The sequence below is a fragment of the Micromys minutus genome, assembly GCF_963924665.1.
Source record: "Micromys minutus genome assembly, chromosome: 3".
Lineage (NCBI taxonomy): Eukaryota > Metazoa > Chordata > Mammalia > Rodentia > Muridae > Micromys > Micromys minutus.
Genome location: NC_137972.1, coordinates 67,498,398 through 67,517,957, shown reverse-complemented (window position 1 = coordinate 67,517,957; position 19,560 = coordinate 67,498,398). Strand labels below are relative to the sequence as shown.

The 19,560-nt window shown below is 45.9% G+C and overlaps 1 protein-coding gene across 2 annotated transcripts in view; it reads right to left on the bottom strand.

Annotated features, from left to right (window-relative positions):
• PCSK6 (proprotein convertase subtilisin/kexin type 6) overlaps positions 1 to 19,560 on the bottom strand; it is a gene marked incomplete at its 5' end in the record, with an annotated part of 176,723 nt that overhangs the window by 104,737 nt on the left and 52,426 nt on the right. For both annotated transcript variants that reach the window (XM_080914064.1, XM_080914065.1), the window contains 4 exons: positions 6,169 to 6,257; positions 8,328 to 8,404; positions 9,903 to 10,046; positions 10,492 to 10,596. In XM_080914064.1, coding sequence (XP_080770190.1) covers positions 6,169 to 6,257; positions 8,328 to 8,404; positions 9,903 to 10,046; positions 10,492 to 10,596 — 415 coding nt within the window. The remainder of the gene's footprint in view (positions 1 to 6,168; positions 6,258 to 8,327; positions 8,405 to 9,902; positions 10,047 to 10,491; positions 10,597 to 19,560) is intronic.

The following is a 19,560-nucleotide window of genomic DNA, read 5'->3' as shown; positions in this document are numbered from 1 at the left end:
ACAGCTATTCTCAGACCAGGCCAGAGTACTGACAAGGCAACTGCTTCAGAGCAGGGCAAATAGAGTTCCCTGACGCATTCCACTAGACCACCCTGAATGACACCCAAACAGGAACCACAATATACTCTATCCCACAAACCAGCTCATGCAACACACACACAAACACACACACACACACAAACACATACACTCACACTCCATACACTCACACTCTCACAGACACACACTCACACACATATACACCCACACTGACACACACACACTCTTTCTCTCTCTCTCTCTCTCTCTCTCTCTCTCTCTCTCTCTCTCACACACACACACACACACACACACACACACACACACACTATCAACAACTGAATGGAGCAGTATACTGAAGGAATGATGCTTGGGATCAAACAGAATTTAATTCCAAGAAGGAAAGATATAAATATATGAATATAATTGATTATATCACACAGACCAAATGGGGCATGTGAAAAAGAATATACCCATCTCAGTAGATGCATTTGAAAGGAACATCTTATAAAATCCAATATTCACTCCTCGTCAAAACTCTCAGAAATCCAGGAATAAAACACAGTCGCTTCGATGTGATAAAGGCCAGCAACAGGAAATGAATGAACAGAAGATAGCCACAAATGGTCTAACACTATTCCTGCATGCATCAAACACAACAAAACCCATAAACCACAGCCATTCAGCAATTATCAGGAGCCCATATTTAGCGGCTTAAGGCGTGAGAAAGAAATGAGTTACCGGTGTTAGAGAGAGCTTGCCACTTCTTCACAGGTGCTTGCTGTTTACACACAGGAAAGCCATGAAACCACACAGCACCAATAGCACCAGGAACAAAACAAGCAGCCAAGATCAAAAACAGTGTCTTTCCTTTGTTCATTTCAGTAACTGCCGATTATAAACATATACTAAATATCAACCTGGACATAAATCTAACTAGGAATGAAAGCTCTATATGGAGAGAGTAATAAACCTTAAGTGAAGCTTTGAAAAAAGCCTAAAAATACAAACACCATCATTATTGTAAGGATGTCAATTCTCCCCCAAATTAATCTATACTTTTACATGCCATGCCAATCAAAACCCCAACAGGAATGTTCATGGAACTGGGCAGGAAAATGCTCCAGTTCATCTGAAAGAATAGTCGGGGCATTTTTGAAAAAGAGCTAGAGGAGAAAAATCCATCCTGTTAGTTATTAGAAAACCCCAAAACTAGCCAAACAATAATGATGGGGTTAACAGAACATAGACTAATGAGTTATCAGGGAGGAGCCTGTGTACACAGGCAATGCAGGGTGGGATGAAAGCAGTGGGCATGCTTAAGCTGAACTAGACTCTGAGAGGGGCTGGAGGCAGGTTCCCACCATGCCCCATACACACAGAAGAAAAACTCCATAGGAATCAGGAGGTAAAAATAAAAGATAACTCCACTAAAGCTCTTAGATAAACTACTGTCCTAAAACTACACTGTCAGAGGGAACACAAGAGAAACAATTTTATTTTTCATGGGCCTTTCTTAAGCTGATCCCAAATTCCAGCATCATAAAAGGAGGATAAACAAATTTGACATCATAAAAATTTCATCAGGTTTTTTATTGGAATGTTACACACAGAAAAAGAACACAAGTCATCCATGTGTACCTCAAGACCTTAGTAAAAAATTAAAATCTTCTAAAATGAAATACATCAGAGACTACTGGTTAAATAAACCAGGGGCTCCCCACTCTGAAAATAATGTCTCTACTGGTCTCTGGGCATATTAATCTCTCTGGAACAAAGGTGAAAGACCTAATGGTAGTACAGCCCTTGTGCTGGTGACTGAGAATTTGTTTCCTAAGATATAATTTGGTAGATTCACTGGTTCCTTTAGTTATTTTTATGTGATAAAAACTTAACAAAAATCTTTCAACTCTAACAAAGAAAGTTGTTAACATTTACTCCGTTTGAATAAACAGGCATGCTTTTTTGTTTTTGAATTTTTTTTTTTTTTGGAAGCCCATCAGTGGTGATTTTAAACTATGTAACTTTTCTCTTCAAAAGGCCCAACCACAATCCCTCTCCTTTCAGAAATGTAGTGATGTACTCTTGATAAGCAGAATGTGGCTGCAGAGATGGTGTGTAACCTCTGCGACTAGAACATAAAAGACACTGTAACCTCATGATGTAAAACTCACAAAGAATCAATAAATAGTTAAAAAGACACTCTAGCATGATGGTTCTTTCTCTCTTGAATTACAGCACTTAGAAGAACTAGCTTCCATGCTACAGGGACACTCAAGCCACCCTGGAGACAGATAGAAACGTTGCGACACCAGTGCCCCCAACCCACAGCTGCCAAGGAGTGAAGGCCTCTCACCAGCAGTCATGTGTCCCCCATCTTGAGAGGGGATCCCCAATAAAGCAGCCAGATCTCAGACACAGCCAACTACCTAACTTCACCTTCAAGAATGGCTCTGAACCTGGACCACTTGGTGTAGCCATGTGCTGTTGATGAGGCGGATGCTGTTTAAGAACTCTTAGTCTGAGATGGTTGCCATGCGGCAATGGCTAATCAATGTAAACTCTACTAGTTGAAAAAATATGATACACATATCAAATATGCATATACATACATATATACATGTGTGTGTGTGTGTGTGTGTGTGTGTGTGTGTGTGTGTGTGTGTATGAACAAGTTCTATGTTTCAGTCTCAGTAAGGGTAGAGTTGCTCATAACAGGCCACGTCTTCACAGAAAATAATCACAGACCCTGGGAAACATGTACATTTTTAAGGGCATCAGAAAGCAACCAGAAGAGGGCAGAGATAGACAGGTGTTTAGCGATTTAAAGAAAGGATTTATCTTGGGTGTCCAAGTTTAGATGGATTTCCACAGCAGAGCTCTCCATTGAACTCAACTGTGACAGGACATAGATTTTGAGAAACCGAGAGAAGAAATTTCTGAAAGGACTCAGGAAAAGGTATAATGTTTACTCACTCCTTTGACAGATCCCTGAACACGTTTCTATGCAATGTTCTTTAAAAATACATATATATCTAGGAGGAAGAGAACAGGCACAGGCCTAAACAAGCCATGCAGATGTTCCGAGAACTCTGCACCCAGGACTGCAGACTTCCATCAAAATACCAAAAGCTATGCTACAAGAGGAAAAGCTGCATTCCTGGCAGAGACTTCTGTGAAATGATGAATAAGTCTTTCAAAATGCAAATGTATATTATTGCTATAGCAACATTTTACAGTATCCAGGAAAAAAAAATCAACAGGCTCCAAATTCTACAATATAGATTATTTTTATTGCATAATAAATTTTATTATATAATGATACAATAAAAATAACTAGACATGCAAAATAGAAGAGTATGTGAGCCACTATAAAGAGCAGAATCAGTCATTAGGGACATAAAAATGACGGAGCTACTGGACTCCTTACAAAAGACTGCAGTAACTCTGACTACCACGCCAGGGAGTTTAAGATAAAAGATACTTAAGGAACGGAGTTAAGGGAGACTCAGGAAGATTTGGATGGTTACAAATGAGATGAAGCAAACTGAAAACTTCAGGCAGAAAAAGACAACCGACACTTTGTAACAGTGCGGAGTCGAGAACAGACTGGGCGCAGTGAGCAGAGGGTTTAGCAGTAACCGTCTGACTAAGCAAATGGAGAAACAGACCTTAATGTATGGAAGCACCTTAGTGAGCTATGAGGTGTCCGGAGCAGCTGGGTGATTGCAAGTAAGAAACATTTAAACACTGACTTTTTTCTTTAAATTGTGTGTGGGGAGGGGGCGCAGTTCTCAACCTGTTGGTCACAACCCCTTTGGGGGTAAAATGACCCTTTCACAGGTCCGGCATAACAGAGGTTTATGTTATGATTCATAACAGTAACACAATTACAGTTATGAAGTAGCAACGGAATAATTTTATGGTTTGGGGGTGACCACAACATGAGGGACTGCATGCTGCAGCATTAGGAAGGTAGACAAGCACTGGTCTAAAGGGAGTGAACATGGACTCTCTGAGAATCAGCAAACTCCACTCTGGAATAATAGAAATAAAATGATACAAAAGGCCACAATAGCTACAAAAATATAATCGTTTTGAAAAGTATCATCAAGCTGCCACGGAAGAGACCACACAAGCTCAGGACTGCAGCCGGGATGACACCGGGCTCATCGTCAGAGAGAGCGATGGGCCGGAGACAGGAGAATGGTATCTTTAAGGCATTAAAAGTGTCAGGCTAGAATCCTGCTCCGTACAACCTCTTTCCAAAATAAAGGCAAAGACACTGTCAGAGCCAGAAATTCACTCATACAGCAGGGGAAGAGACCTGATCTCCCCCAGATATTCCTCTGACCTCTATATGCATGGGCATACAACACCATACTAAATTAATCATTTCATTTCTTTTTTTTTTTTTTAAAGACACTTTCAAATAAACTCTAGGAGAATTTCTCACAATACCTGAACTTTAAAAGAGAAGTTAAGAGAAATTTTCTGGGTACACTGACTTTAGTCCCAGTACTTGGAAGGCTGAACTAGGATAAGGGTCATGAGTTTGAAGCCAGCCTGGGTTACATACAGAGCTCTAGACCAGTTTAAGCTATTTCAAAAAATAAATCCTTCAGGTTGAAAATAGAGAAACCACAAAGCACGAGAAATACCCCACATATAGGCAGGCATATCATATTGTCCTATGAGCTGACTTGAGTATTTAAACAAGAATAAGAGAAATAGTCAAGTCAGGCTATACACACCTGAGACCTCGGCACTCAGAGGGTGGATTGCTGTGAGTTCAAGGTCAGCCTGGGCTACAGAGCTAGCTATGTGTCAAAATAAAAACTGAGAAGGAATGGCGTAACAGCAATGCTCACATATCCAGCACAGAGCACGAGGGTGTGAACTGAAACAATCTGTCTCGATTCATACTTTACACATGATTTATTATGACTTATTCCAGACAGACCGAGGCAGGCTAAGATACACATTTTACTCTCCTGAGCAATGACGGGGTGTGTGGGGGGGGCGAACAAAAAATGGTTTAGCCTTACTGATCAGCTCAGAGGCACTACAGAGAAATTCCCTGCCTTGTGCATGAAAACTCAGAGAGAGGGAGGCCACCCTATATCTGGGAGTGTTCCGAAATTACTCTGCCCAGTGGCAGGAGCGGGGCAGGAGGAAGAGGTGGCCATACATGTACAACTGGAGGTATGCAACACGGCCTTGGAGACTCTGGCGGCCATATATGTTCCTTGGCTTAAGGACAACGCAATCTCCATGAATCTCCTTGTCCTGTCCCAAAGTAGTGTAGCACCTCCCAGCTTCACATGGCTGCATCCTTTGCCTCCTTGGAATGCTCTCTGTTCGCAGCCAAGCCTCCAGGTCTGGCTCCCTCTTCTACCCTTTTGAGCTCTGTCTGCCTGTCTCATTTCAGTACCTGGTCTCGTACTCACACATCCATGCGGTGCTGCTCACCCCAAAGGCATGCTGAGCTCCTGGAGGCTCCTAATTATGTCTGGCATCCTCGTCTCCCCCTCGGCAGCTGCCCAGAGTTACATATGCAGTACGTGCTTGAAGATGTTCAAAGAACTAATTTTTCATACATTCTTGCTCCTGGCCCTACTCAGGAGGTACTGCTCTCTTTCCAAGACTCCGGGAAGCTCAGAGCCACAATTTGGCAATGAAGATAGAGGAGAACCGTCCAAGGACAGCAAGCCGAACTTGTGTAGCTCCTCTGGGTGACTCTTTGTAAGCATTGCTTCCACTGACCTCACCACCCACTTGAATGACCCCAGAGAGTCTTGGAGGGAGGCCCATGCTCTCAAATGTCCCTTTCTAGACGAACTCCCTGGGAATCTGCAGATCTGGTTGGTGGGTCTGGGGTGAAGCACGGAATCTGCATCTCTAGTGGAATTCAGATGCTGCCAGACTTGCTTAAACAACCAAAACAGTGGGGCCTATCTGCTCACTCAAGTGAGTTCTGCCTCGGGAACCCCTTACTAGGCTGGCTGCCTGAGCTGTGGCGAGGTTGGCGCTGCTGCTTCAGAACAGGTCAATGCCCAGGTCAGAGGACATGAGGCTGCTGAACCCATCAGAAAGGGTGTTCTCTGCCTGACCCTTGGCCCCTCTGCTCCCCTCTGTGTCTCACCTTACCTCCTATCTTTGCGTTATATGCTATGCCCACGATGCAGTAGGAGTTGTTGGCCGAAGCAGCGACTTCTCCCGCACAGCGAGTACCATGTCTGAAGCAGAGAAAACCAGAAACAAAGTGAGGCCCTGGTCCAGTGATTGTTTAGCAAACCCTGTGTACTGCTCATTATTTCTGCCGCTAAGGTCAGCTATCCCTCCCTATAGCTGAGATACCAGCAAAGCCCCCTCTCCCTTCTTTTCAGCCTATGCATTCAATCAGACTTTGCCCTACCCTCTCTGCCTTCTGGAGATGACAAACACTGGTTCCCACGATGTCCCTTCTAGGATGCCTCTAAAAGATTCCCCGGGCAGAGTTACAGCACCTGCTGCCGGTGTTCACAGCCCTGGGCATCTTGGCCCTTGCTCTGCTGTTCACCAACCTGCCTCCGTTCAGTGCCTGTGACTAAAGAAGTATCACTTGGTAGACACAGGTGTGGTGGTATCAATGCTTGCCTCACTAATGACACAAAGAAACCCCTGTGCTTTTGCCTTGGCTCCCAGTGTCCTGACAATCTTGCTAGCCCAAACAGACCTCTGTCACTCCCATGGCTGTGTGACAGGAGCTGGGAAAGGATGCTTTTTTTGGAATGCTCAGCAGAGGATGAGGGAGAAAAATGGCTTTCCCCAGGAACAAGCCTATCTTATGATGTGTCATTCCCTCTAGTGGATGCCAAAACACGGGCTGGTCTACATAGTACATCCGTGAGTAGAGACCACGGGGGACTTGGACTCATCTATTCAAATTGGTAGCAAACTTAAAAAATTGGTCCAGGGCCTGCATGCATGCTAGACCCTTTGGAAAAGAGCCATCTGTCTTTCTCTGAACGTGTCACAGCCCCAAGGCCAGGCCTGCTCTCAGGTCACACAATGGGATTTGATTCTGCCCTTCAAGGGTCACTGCATGGAATATAGATCATGTTTCTCCATCCCTTGATGTGTGACCAGGAAGCAGGCCCTGTGCCTCAGGCCTCCCGCTGCCTGACAGAAGGGCACCTTGGGACGTGAGGCAGGGAGCAGTCCAGGAGCCTGGGAGCCCAGCATCTGGCATGTGGCACACAGCACCAAGCAGCCCTGCACAGCGGAACCCACAGCATTCTAGCACATTGCTGGAGTTTGGGTGTTGGACCCCCTTCCCCCAATCTCATGTGTCAAAGGCTTAGTCCCATGGTGGCATTACTCTGAGGAGCAGTATCTTTAGCAGACAGAGCCCTGGGTCACTGAGCAATGTGACCCGAGTGGGGTGGTAACACTCAGACACTTCCTCCTTCTCTTTAGGCTTCTGAGTTTACCGTATACAGTGTTATGGTCTGCTGTGTGTTCCCACCATGACTTGGGAGGTGGACCAACTGATCATGGACTGGGGCAGAGTAGTGAGCCAAAGCAAATCTCTCCCCATCTTTGTTTTTGTCTTTCTTACACTCTCCCACTTTCCTCTCCCCTCCTTCCTCTCCCGCTGTCTGCTTCCTTTCCCCGTTTCAGAGATGCGTCCTGCTAGCTGGTCCAGGCTGGGCTCTAACTCCTCGGTTCAGAAGCGCCTCCTGCCTTCCCCTTGAGTAGCTAGGACCAGAGACGCATGCCACTGCCGGTACCTTCACCTTTTCTAAGCCAGGCATTTCCTTATAGTGGCAGAAAGATGACTAACAGACTCAGCTTGGGAGGATGTACACAGGCTGGTGCTGTGTCAACACGGGGAAGGAAGAAAGAGCTCGCTCTTGTTACTTTCCTCTAAATACTTCCGGAAGAGTGATAAGAGTTAAAGGAACTGGACATGCTGACAGAAAGGACAGGAAGGCATGGTGAAGGAAATTCAGGAACAACCCCAGGGCTGCCATTTAGCTTGTGTAGGCCACCTGACATCTCCGGGCTACCCGAGGTGGTGACTTACAGCATAACAGATCCCTACTTTTCACCTCACTTACCTATCCCAACAGCCCTTGGGCTGGGGACATCATCTGTGTGGAGCAGCCTCCAGAACAGAAGGGTTGTGTCAGCAAGGTTTCTTAAAGAGGCTAACTCCATGGAAGCCACCTGTACTCCAAGAGCTGTGGTAGAGTGACTTATGAGACCTAGACATGCACCCCGAAAGGAAGCTAGGCCACCGCAGCAGCCGCGGGAGGACATACTTGTTCTCATTGCTGGCGTCGTATCTCGGGGATGGGTCATAATCGTTCCCATTGACGTCATAGCTTGCATAGGAATCCTAGGGATTAGATCTTGGTTAGTGACAACAGGAGATGCAAAGTATGATACTGCCACCTCAACCCATCCCTAGGCCATGCTTGGGAAATGAAGAAAACCACACCCAGGACTGCCCTGACTTACGGTCACTACACCCTATATGCTGTTCACTGTGGTAAAATGTGCAGGACATAAAACCTCACCATCCCAGCTATCTTTAGATGTATGGTTCAGTGCCATTAAGTCCACATACATTACTGTGAAATCACCACTACCATGTATCACTAGGATTTTCTCATTGTGCAAAACTAAAGGCCTACACTGGGGAGACAGTAACTCCCCACCCCTCCTCAAGCCCCAAGCCCCAGCCCCAGCAAGGACCATGCTTTTCTTTGTCTCTCAGTTTGGCTTCAGATGCGTCTTAAGAGGATGAATCACTCAGCATTTGTGTCCTGTGACAGGTGATTCCACCAACATAAAGCCCTCAGGCTGGAGTTGCCACACGTGTCTGAATTTCCTTAATTTCATATTTTAATGTGCGTGGTTCTCTTTACGTATTTGTAGTAACGGCATTCAGACAAATTGTCATCCTCCTCAGGAAATGTATTACCAAGTGATCCAGAATTAATGCAGTCTTCACAACTCGTCCCTAAGGGCCACATAATGACCTCAGAAGTGGATTCCCTGGGGTTTACTTAGCTACTCTTGGCATCCGGGCATCTTAGAGAATGTGGTACATTTCCCATATTTACTGCACGCTGGGTTTTCATCTTTATGTGCACAAACTCATCTTAGAGGGTCCTTCCGATAACCCTCTAAGAAGCGGTCCTCTTGGAGCCCTATTTTACAGGTGGTAGCACTGAGGAATAGAGAAATTAGGCAGCTTGCCTGGGGTCTCAGGCAAGTCAGGAGAGGATCTAGGGTTCTCTGAATTCAGAACCTGTTTTAAACCTGCGCTATAACCTGTGTTTTAACCTTGCATTATAACCTGTGGGTTTTTTTTTTAACTGTACCTCCTTTAAAAAAAAAGATTTATTTATCTTTATTTATATGAGTACACTGTAGCTGCCTTCAGACACACCAGAGGAGGGCATCAGATCCCATTACAGATGGTTGTGAACCAACAAACATGTGGTTGCTGGGAATTGAACTCAGGACCTCTGGAAGAGCAGTCAGTGCTCTTGACCGCTGAGCCATCTCTCCAGCCTGCTAACCTGTGTTTTAACCCAAAGACTAATATGCATGTGGTGACCACCTCCACACCCGTGTTTCTATTCTCTAGCTACATTCCTGGAAGCATGTAACTAAAGCACATGGCCATGTCCCTCTGCAAAGCTCTCTGGTGTGAGGGAGGGACTGAGGGAGGGACTGAGCAGAATGTTCGCATCCCCGACCCTTCCCAGCATGCTTTTCATTAGTCCCTGATTTAATGTGTTTCGGGGAGAGGAAAGGCAGCCTGGATGTATTTAATAACGGGTGTAGTAAAATACCACGTGTGTCAATTCTGAGGCTGGACTTACGTAGTTGGGGGCCAGGTCTGGGTGATTCCTTTCTATGCCGTCATCGAGGATGGTGACAACCACGTTCTTTCCCGTATAGCCGCGCTTCCACGCCGCCTGGACGTTCATCTCTGACCGACAGCGACTGTTCTTGTCAGCACAGTGCTGCAAGCACAGAGGACATGAGGCCCAGGACAGACACCTCTGAAGCTGACCTGACACCCACCCAGACAGGGACGCCCGTGCGAAGAAGCGGTGAAGAGCAGTGAGCTCCACCTTAGTAAAAACTTCCTTCTGTGCAGAGGCTCCCAGGCTTCCTCTGCATCTGAATGTGTGAGTCCCGGTGTCACGGTCTCCATCAGCAAAGCTCCTCCCCCCATACAGAGCCCTGTCTAGACCCTCACACAGTCACAGTCGGGCCTTCCGGTAGAGCAGTGGTTCTCAGCTGTGGGTCATGGCCCCGCCACAGAGGTCAAATAGCAGATATTTATATTATGATTCATAACACTAGCAAAATTACAGTTATGAAGCAGCAATGAAAATTAACCCACTTCAGAGGCACAGGGTGCTCATGTCCCAGAGAAGACAGAGGCCCCAACACCTTACTTACCATGTACCACATGTTGGACCAGATGGGATCATTGAAGTAAAGAGAGTCGCTTCGTGCCTGTCTCTTGACCCTGCGCTTCACTTCCTGTTGTTGGAGCCATTTTACCTATCAGGAAAAAAGTAGATATTGCTTATTTAAAGGTACGGTGTTTCCATGGCTAAAGTACTTGCTATGTCAGCCTGGCAACCTAAGTTTAAACTCAGGAACCCACATTAGAGAACAAAAACAAAACCATGCATCAGCTCTTACCTGTAATCTCGCACCTGCAGTGAGCTGGGGAAACCAAGATGGGAGACTTGCCCAGACGCTTAAGGGTGGGCTAGCCTGGGGTACACAGTGTGGCAGCAACAAGGAGATCAGAAACAATGTGGAAAAAGAACCAACTTTGAAAGCCATCCTCTGACCTCCACGTGCATGCTGTAACGCAAGCGCATGTGTGTAAGCCTGCATTTGCTTAGTGGGTAAAGGCACTTAGCACAAACCTGAGGAACTCATGGAAAAGTCTAGAGTTATCCTCCATACTTACCCTTTAGCCTCCACACATACACTGTGTGTGACATCCGTGTGTGGGTACATGCAAACTAAACAGAGACGTCTGTGACTGATAAGAGAAAAGGAGGATGAGAGCATAGGTGTCTGTTACCGATAACAGAGAGAGATGAGAGATTGGTGACCTCCCAACTTCAGCCTTTTACAAGATTGTGGGTAGGCGATCTGGATGGTGTGCACCAAGAGATGCTTTGACAACAGTTGAAAGCGGGCTTATTATGAATGGTGGTGACTACACCCCACTGAATGGTGGTGACTACACCCCACTGAATGGTGGTGACTACACCCCACTGAATGGTGGTGACTACACCCCACTGACAGATTTTGAAGTTATTCTGCTAAAAACAGTCGACTGTGACGGTGCCAAAAAAAGAAAAAAAAAAAAAAAAAAAAAAAAAAGGACAAACAGCTGTTGTTCCAAAGAAGAGAACACGGGCATGGAGAGGCTGAATGAGAGAGCAAAGAAACTGTTCAGTCAAACTGTACCAGAGATGTTTGTCTAGTGAGGACATGGGTAAGCAAATGACCATAGTCCACGTATCAGAGATTGGTGCAGCACCTAGAAACATAGCACCAAAACATGGACAGAGAAAGATCTAGAAAAGGAAACAGCAAAGCGCTAACCACAGTAAGTCTTGGATAACATTACTGCGAATTTATAATTGGGGGTTTTATAAATTTCCTTCACGTGGTATGGCTTACCTTCTTGCACAAGCAAGTTTGAAAGGTGGGAATAAACGGCACAGAAGGCCAGAGGTCCAGGACCCAGGATGCCTGGAATAAAACCCAGCTCTACAACTTGTGCTGCCTCCTGAGCCTGTATGTCTGTCTACACAGAGAGTTCTAGGGCCCACCGTGGACACAGTGTGTACGAAACATTCACACCAGTGCCCAGCATACAGCATCTGTTCATTGCTTGTGAACACTGCTTTCCAACTGCAGAAACCTATTCAAGAACCCAAGGCAGCAGATATGTTTTCCTTGGCCTTGCTGGGGTGGTTGGCCCCTCAACAATGCTTCCTGCTAGGGTTCAAGCCAGTGCTGAGGGCCAAGACCGGAAAAATGAGAATGTGCTTCTCAAGAGCCTGGAACCCCTGCTGTTGGGAAGGCTGGATCCCATTCTGGGGCTCCCACCGAGCAGTGAGGTTACTCTACACAAGACAGGCTCGCCTATAAGATCTGGCATAGACTTAAGAGGAAACAATGAAGGACAAGGAAACTTAAAGGTTGCTCAGGACCACAGGCTGGTCCTGGAAGTTAGAATGGCTGTCCCAGAGAAAGCAGGGAGTGGGGTCCCCTAGTGTCAAAGGGAAGATTCCCCTCCCCCTTCTCTAAGCATCAGCTTCTCCATCTCCTAAAGGAGGAAGCACAGCACCTGACTGGTAGTCTCACAGGCAGACATGGTTGTCAAAGCCTCCCTGGTATACAGGACAAAAGCTGCAGGAAGAATCACCACAGCTTGTCCCACCACTGATACGAATGGTCTATAACTCATCTAGGCACTAGGCTGATTAGGAACCCAGCAAGAAAGCTGGATGTGGGGACACACACCTAATCCGAGTACCTGGGAGGCAGAAGGTTCATTTGATGCAAATCCCAGGCTAGCCAGAGTTGCATAGCAAGGCACTGTTTCAAAACAACAACAACAACAACAAGAAAAAAAAAATCCTGAAAGGAGCTTGAAATCCGGTTTGGATTATACATTCGTAAAAGCTTCAGTTTCAAGTCCTAGGTAATTTATGAGCACCATGGAAAGAGACTCCAGCAGAAAATAAAATGAGAAAGTGAGACGTTTTGCTCATAATACCCACTGATAGCATTTTACAGCCTCGCCACCTGAACAAGAAAGCTCTACTGGTATGAAAGCTGTAAGGCAGTGTGCTTCAGTGTTTGCTCTAAAACACAGAGGATTCCTCAGGCTCTGAACTCCCAGGGGTGAGTCCATTTCTCCTGCCATGCTCACAGCCCTGAGCTGCAGCGCTACCAGGCCTCATTTCCGCTCCGAGGAGGTAGCTGTGCTGTTCTGAGCCTAGGTGTATATTGTGAGGGAAACAAGCATCAGTATGGAGTTGCCATCTGGATGAGCTAAGCATCCCAGCTCCTTGTTGTTGCTGGGTTCAGGGGGAAAGCCCCATGCTGACACGGTTCTGAGGGTAGGTGTGCCAATACTGGATCCGATGCAAAACTGGGGGTCCCCAATGGTATGGTAGCTCTCTCTGCCCTCCAGTCATAGGCCCGCTCATTAGAAGCTTCTGCCAGTGACCAAGTCAGTGTCAGGGCAATGAAACCAAACAGTATGGGTTATGCGCCCAGTGTGGGAGTTTCTAGGATCCAACTCTGTTGACAGGGACTCAGGTCAGACTAGTATAGTGGCCAATATGGCTAGCTGTCACTCAGTCCTCTACTCAAGCTTTGGTTACTGCCTAACTCCTCATCCATCTCTGGGAAAGTGCAACAGGATTTCTCAGTTCTTGACCATCATAAAGAATAAGCTATTTTCTGGCCCGATTGCTCTGCCTGGTGGGCATCCTGGAGTCACGCAGTTACCTGCTCAGTCAACAGAGATGTGTAAGAGCATTTCATGGGTCCAGTAGTAGGTTCTGGGGGAGCTGAGGGGTAAATACACTTGGTTCCTGACCAAGGCCAACACACCAATGCTCCACCCCAGCCAGGCTCTGTTTGGGTCCCCTCAAGTTAGAGCCCAGGAGCCACCTGGATACACTAAGAAGGCCAGAAATATGCTCATGTCCCAAAACCAAGTAAGTGGATGAAACAGAATGCCCACTCATGCATGCAGAATGGTCCTTTCACATAGGCATGTTCATGGACTGTCATTATGTACATGGTCATGTGATTTACAGCAAAGAGCTGCATCACTGAGGTCTCTAGCATATCACTGGTGGAACAGATGCTTCTGTAGAACCTGAAGGCAACTGGCGAGAACCAACGGTGGGCAACTTGTCCTTGGGACTACTTCCCCGGCAAATGTAACAACCTGTGTTAGAAGAAGCAGCACCAAGATCTCTGTGGAATTACCTATGGTCCCTTGTGCTTGTGGTGGTTAAATGTAAAGGTACCCATGGTTCAGATGTGTTTTATTGGTGGGGGGGGGATCTACCACTTCCAGTTAGCTCTCTTTGCTTCCTACTTATAGCTTCCTATTCCAGCCCTCATGCCTGCCCCACTTCAGACTCTCAAACCCCTAAAACAGTAATCCCAAGTAAGGCCCTCCTTCTGTAAGCTACATTAGCTGTGGTATTTTTATCTCAGCAACAGAAAGGTAACTAATAGAGACATGGGTACCAGACAGTGGAGTGCTGTTGTAAAGAACCTCATTACGCTGTTGCCATTTTTAAGGAACACGGAAGACTTTGGAACTTGGGGGAGTGTGGAGAGAAATAGAAAAGAGGGTAAATGCCGTAAACAGAGCTTAATGGGCCATCCTGCTAGGAGAATGGATGGCAGTGTGCTGAGAGCAATGGGGGCCATGAAGATGTTACAGAGGAAAACAGTATCAGAAACTGGGCTGGAGTCCATTTCTAAGATATCTGGCAAAAAAATCGAGCTGCTTTCTGTCCTTGTCCTAAGAATTTGCCTGAGGCTAAATTAAAGGGAAAAAAAAGCAATGGACCAATTTCTTTGGCAGAGAGGATTTCAATACATAATATGGAATCTGTGGCTTAGTTATTTTTCATAACTCTTATGCACGGCTACAATTAATAAGAAAAATTGGAGCAGAAAAACACATTTTTAAAAGGTGGGTTCTTGGTCTGGAAAGATGACTCAGAGGTTAAGAGCATTGGCTGCTCTTCCAGAAGTCCTGAGTTCAATTCCCAGCAACCACATGGCGGCTCACAACCATCTGTAATGAGGTCTGGTGCCCCCTTATAGTGTGGAGGCATACGTGCAGACAAAACATTGTATATATTATAAATAAATCTTTAAAGGGGGGATCGGGAGAGATGGCTTAGTGGTTAAGAACACTAACTGGTCTTCCAGAGGTCCTGAGTTCAATTCCCAGCAACCACACGGTGGTACATACATACCATCTGTAATAGAATCTAATGCTCTCTTCTGGTGTGTCTGAGGACAGCTACAGTGTACTCATATAAATACATCTCTAAAAAAAAATGAGGTGGGGTCTTGGGTGGATTTTAGATAAGCGGTAGACTGCTTGTCTAGCATGTATGGGGTTTCAACTGCAGCACTGAGGGGATAGGAGGAACTAGTTGAAGGAAGTTATGTCCTTCATAATTTTGATAGGATCTGTGTGTTTTGAGAGAATATTGGCCAGTACTTTCCTACCTATCTTTGTGTTCCAGCTGCCATATGGAGAATCTGTCTTCTCTGTCCTGTTTCCTTTATGATGTATGCTGACATAGGCCCAAACCAATAGAACAGTGGTTTTTAACCTGTGGGTTGCAACCCTTTTCGGGGGTCAAATAACCCTTTCACAGGGCTCACCTAAGACCATCAAAACCCAGATATTTTACATTATGATTCATACCAGAAGCAAGATTTCAGTTAAGAAATAGCAACAAAAATGATTTTCTGGCTGAGGGTCACCACAACGTGAGGAACTGTCTTAAGGGTCACAGTGATAGGAAGGCTGAGAACAACTACCCTAGGACCAGGCGACTATGAGCTACAACCTCCAAAGTTGGAGCCAAAGCGAACTCTCCTCTTTTGAAATCAATCTAAGTTACTAAAGCAATGGATTATGGTATTCTCATAAACGAATTATCGTTCACCCTTCTACCCACTTTCCGTAAGTTTATTTATCTCAGGTAGTTGTCATGGTGATGTAAAGATGAGCGAACTTCAAACAGAGGTTCAGTTATCCTACGCTGCCACCCTACAGCTACCTGGACAGGGTCTGAGTCCTGTCTTCATTGCATTTCACTGTGCGAGGCAATGCCTGGAAATCATATGGAGTTAATGGAGCCATAGTTCAGATCTTAAATATGAATATGCTTCGGGCTGTATATAAGGAACAATCAGAGACTTTTGAAAAACATACTTCTGAATTGGAAATATGATTTAGATAGATTTCTCTTCCTTTTGAGATGAGGTCTTACTATGTTGTATCTGCTAGTCTGGAATAGCTCAGGAGGGCCTTGAACTCACAATCCTCTCTACCCAGTCTACTAATACTAGAACCCAGGCATGCTCTGGCATGACCACACCCAGCATGGGTATTGAGTACTGTATGACATTTGCTCAGGGTTTTTGTGGAACATCAGTAATACATGATTTGGGATGGGAGCACAGCTACTAAGTGTCACATCTGCTGAGCACCAAGCCTACAACCACAAACTGGTACAAAGCGTTAGGATGTCTTTGAACTTCATTCAGACTTTTCTTCCCTTTTCTCTGCTTCTGTTCGTTTCCTGCTAAACCTATACCAGAATTACCCTAAAAAGCTCTTTGCTCTGGGAAAGAATTCTAAGTATAGAGAAGGTTCCAGATTCTCCCTGGGATTACATGAACAGAGGCCCTTGCACATGGCCTAGGATCCAGCCCAGAGCCTCGCCCCAGCTCTGGGCTCTGCTTTGCAGCATGTGTCTAACTTTGTTTTAGAAGTCAAGTTAAAGCCCAGCCTCTCAGACTCCCCTCCTGTGTAAGATGAGATAAAATTTAGACACAGTCAGGGGAGTCTGTGAAAACAAAGCAGAGACCCAGAGGCAGAGGGCAGGGTGGGGAGGGTGGGAGACCCTGAAGGGACAGCAGTAAACACCCTGCAGGTGTCAAGAGTTGTTGATGCTGCCTCCTCCCTGGTCACGTAGTCCCAGAGGCAGCTTTAAGCTGTTTCCTCATCTGTGAGCCAGAGGCACACTGCCAGACCAGAAGCCTAGTAGTTGACACACTGGTCCTCGGTGTCTTAAGCAACAAAGGGCTGTTTAGAAAAATCCTCTCATGTGATGGCATTGACAATGACAGCGTAAAGCTCTGCCTGCTTTGCTGTTGAGCCCTTTCCTGCCCATAAGGGGTTTACTAGGTCCTGAGAAACCCCAGCAAGCTTCCTTTGGGAGTCCCCTTTCTCTAAGGGAGCCTAGGGTCTATCCATGGTGTGGATAGAGCTAAGGTGACAAAAGACATTCCCAGAGTTCTTTGTACTAAAGACTACTACACAGCATATCAGGGAGGGGGTGGATTAGAGCCAAGCTGGTGAACTTTTTAACAGAGGACGGTCTCTGTTGAATCCTAAATGGATTCTGTGCTCCGTACACAGCTGTGCCCAGTGAAGAGGAGCTAGCTCCCAGCATCTCTCCTCCCTGTACCTTTTGGCTTTAAAGAGAAGTATGCTCTACTCTGTAAATGTAAAAAGACAAGAGGGACTTCAGTATGGTAAGGTAGTCTGATTACACACCACATAAATCAGCAGAGGAAGTCAGAGGCTATGTCCCCAGGGTCTAAGAACCAACAAATCCCCAAGCCCTCAGGCAAAGGGGAACAGCAGAAGGAAAGAAGCCCGGGTAGACAGTCTGACACCCTGCCGGGGCTTTAGTTTCCAAACCATAACTATGTGTGGGGCTTGGCCAGTACGGTCATGAGTAGTCTCCATCAATACTAATTACTCCCAATACCAACATCCAACCGGCTGAAGGGCTCAACAAGTGGCTACATAGAGAGTTAGAAGAGGGCAGTGCTCACCAATGGTTACACAACCCGAGGGGACGTGAAGTTGGGCTCTTGTCCCTAATGTAATAGAAGGAGACTTCTGAGAACCTCACGGAAATGCTTCAGAAAGGGGCTTGACCTTTTGCTCTCCACAACCTTGACCAGTTTGTCAAAGGGGTCTCATTCCCACTGTGATTAGGATCATGGAGCAAACCCTGAAGAGACAGCCATCCTTTCCATCCTCTTCTGCCATATACATCACTAAGACATAAAGGGGAAAGCATACATTTTTACCGAAAAAGAAAATTTAAATATTAAGACACTGTGCTTGGTTTGCACCCCTATTCGATTTCTTGTTCTCAGATGCTAACCGCATTTCCCAGTAGACTAAAGGCCCCCTTGTTAACTGGAGTCTGATGGTTCTCTAAGGCGTTGGTGTTCCCTGTAGGATGGCTCCCATCTACATGTCCCTACCTGGTCCCCTCAGTGTTGGAATATCCTGAGAAGACAGATGTGCCACCACCTCTAGCTTTTTCTTATCTCTTGGCTCTTTCTCCTCTGCCCTTCTCCTTTTGTCTCTAAAGAAAAAAAAAAAATGTTCTCTGGTCACTTTGACAGTTTAAGAACAATATGCTATGTCAGATCAAGGAAATACAACTCACGGATTAAATCAAAGAGTTGCAGGTGAAAATATGGGGGTTAAAGGGTTTTCTAAGCGTGTGCAAGGCATGGGAGTGACAGCTGTCACCTCCTTAGAGGACAGGGGAATTGTTGCCATAGGTTACTGCCTACATTTGATCTGGCCTTAGCAGGATGCCTGAGCCCACCTGTAGCGATACACTGCCTCTGCCTGGGGTTTGCTCTGAGGGGATGCCAGGTTGCTATGCGCCAGGTTGCTATGCCGATTGTACACCCACAACAGAAAAGCCATGGCAGTAGACGGTGGGGAAAAGTTAGGAAACCCAGGACATGAAATGTTTTCTTACTCAGCCTAGAATCCTACCATCCTCACCCTCTCACGTCACCAAGGAAACAGGGAAGCAACTCCACACACACACACACACACACACACACACACACACACACACACACACACACAGCGCCTCACCTTCAGCCACAGAAAAACACTATAGAAGTCGTTCCTTGAATTCAGTGTAGAAGATTCTAGCCATATGAGCAGTATGTTTGTGGGTACTTTGGGCAATTGAAGCTGTCCATCCATCCCAAGTTACTTCTCACTTTGCCGAAGGACACAGACAGTTACTGGCTTAGTCACTGAAACCAGAGGCTACAGCCACAGCCCAGTTGGGTTGATTGTTATGGCTGAATTGTGTCTCCCTCTAGATCAGTGGTTTTCAACCTTCCTAGTGCTGCAACCCTTTAATACAGTTCCTCATGTTGTAGTGACTCCCCAACCGTAAAAATTATTTTTGATTTTAATTCATAACTGTAATTTTGCTACTGCTATGAATCATAACACAAATATCTGTGTTTTCTGATGGTCTTGGGTGACCTCTGTGCAAGGGTCATTTGACCCTCTCTGGTTGAGAACCACTGCTCTACTTTATGTTAAAATCCTAACCCCTGATGTCTCAGAATGAGACTGTGAGAGCTCACGCCTACAGCCTCACACATGTTAGGCAAGTGTTCTGCCACTGAGCCACACCCAAACCTCTGGAGACAGTCTTTAAAGAGACAAGTTGAGTTAAAGTAAGGTCATTAGGGTAGGCCTTCATCCATTATTACTAATGTCCTCATATGAGATTAGCACACAGATGTGCAGAGGGAGTCCATGTGAGGACACAGCCAGAACACAGTCATGTGCAAAAGACCTCATAAAAACACACGGCCAAAATGTTCCCCTTCACCTCCTGACCTCTGCAATTGTGAGATGTAGGT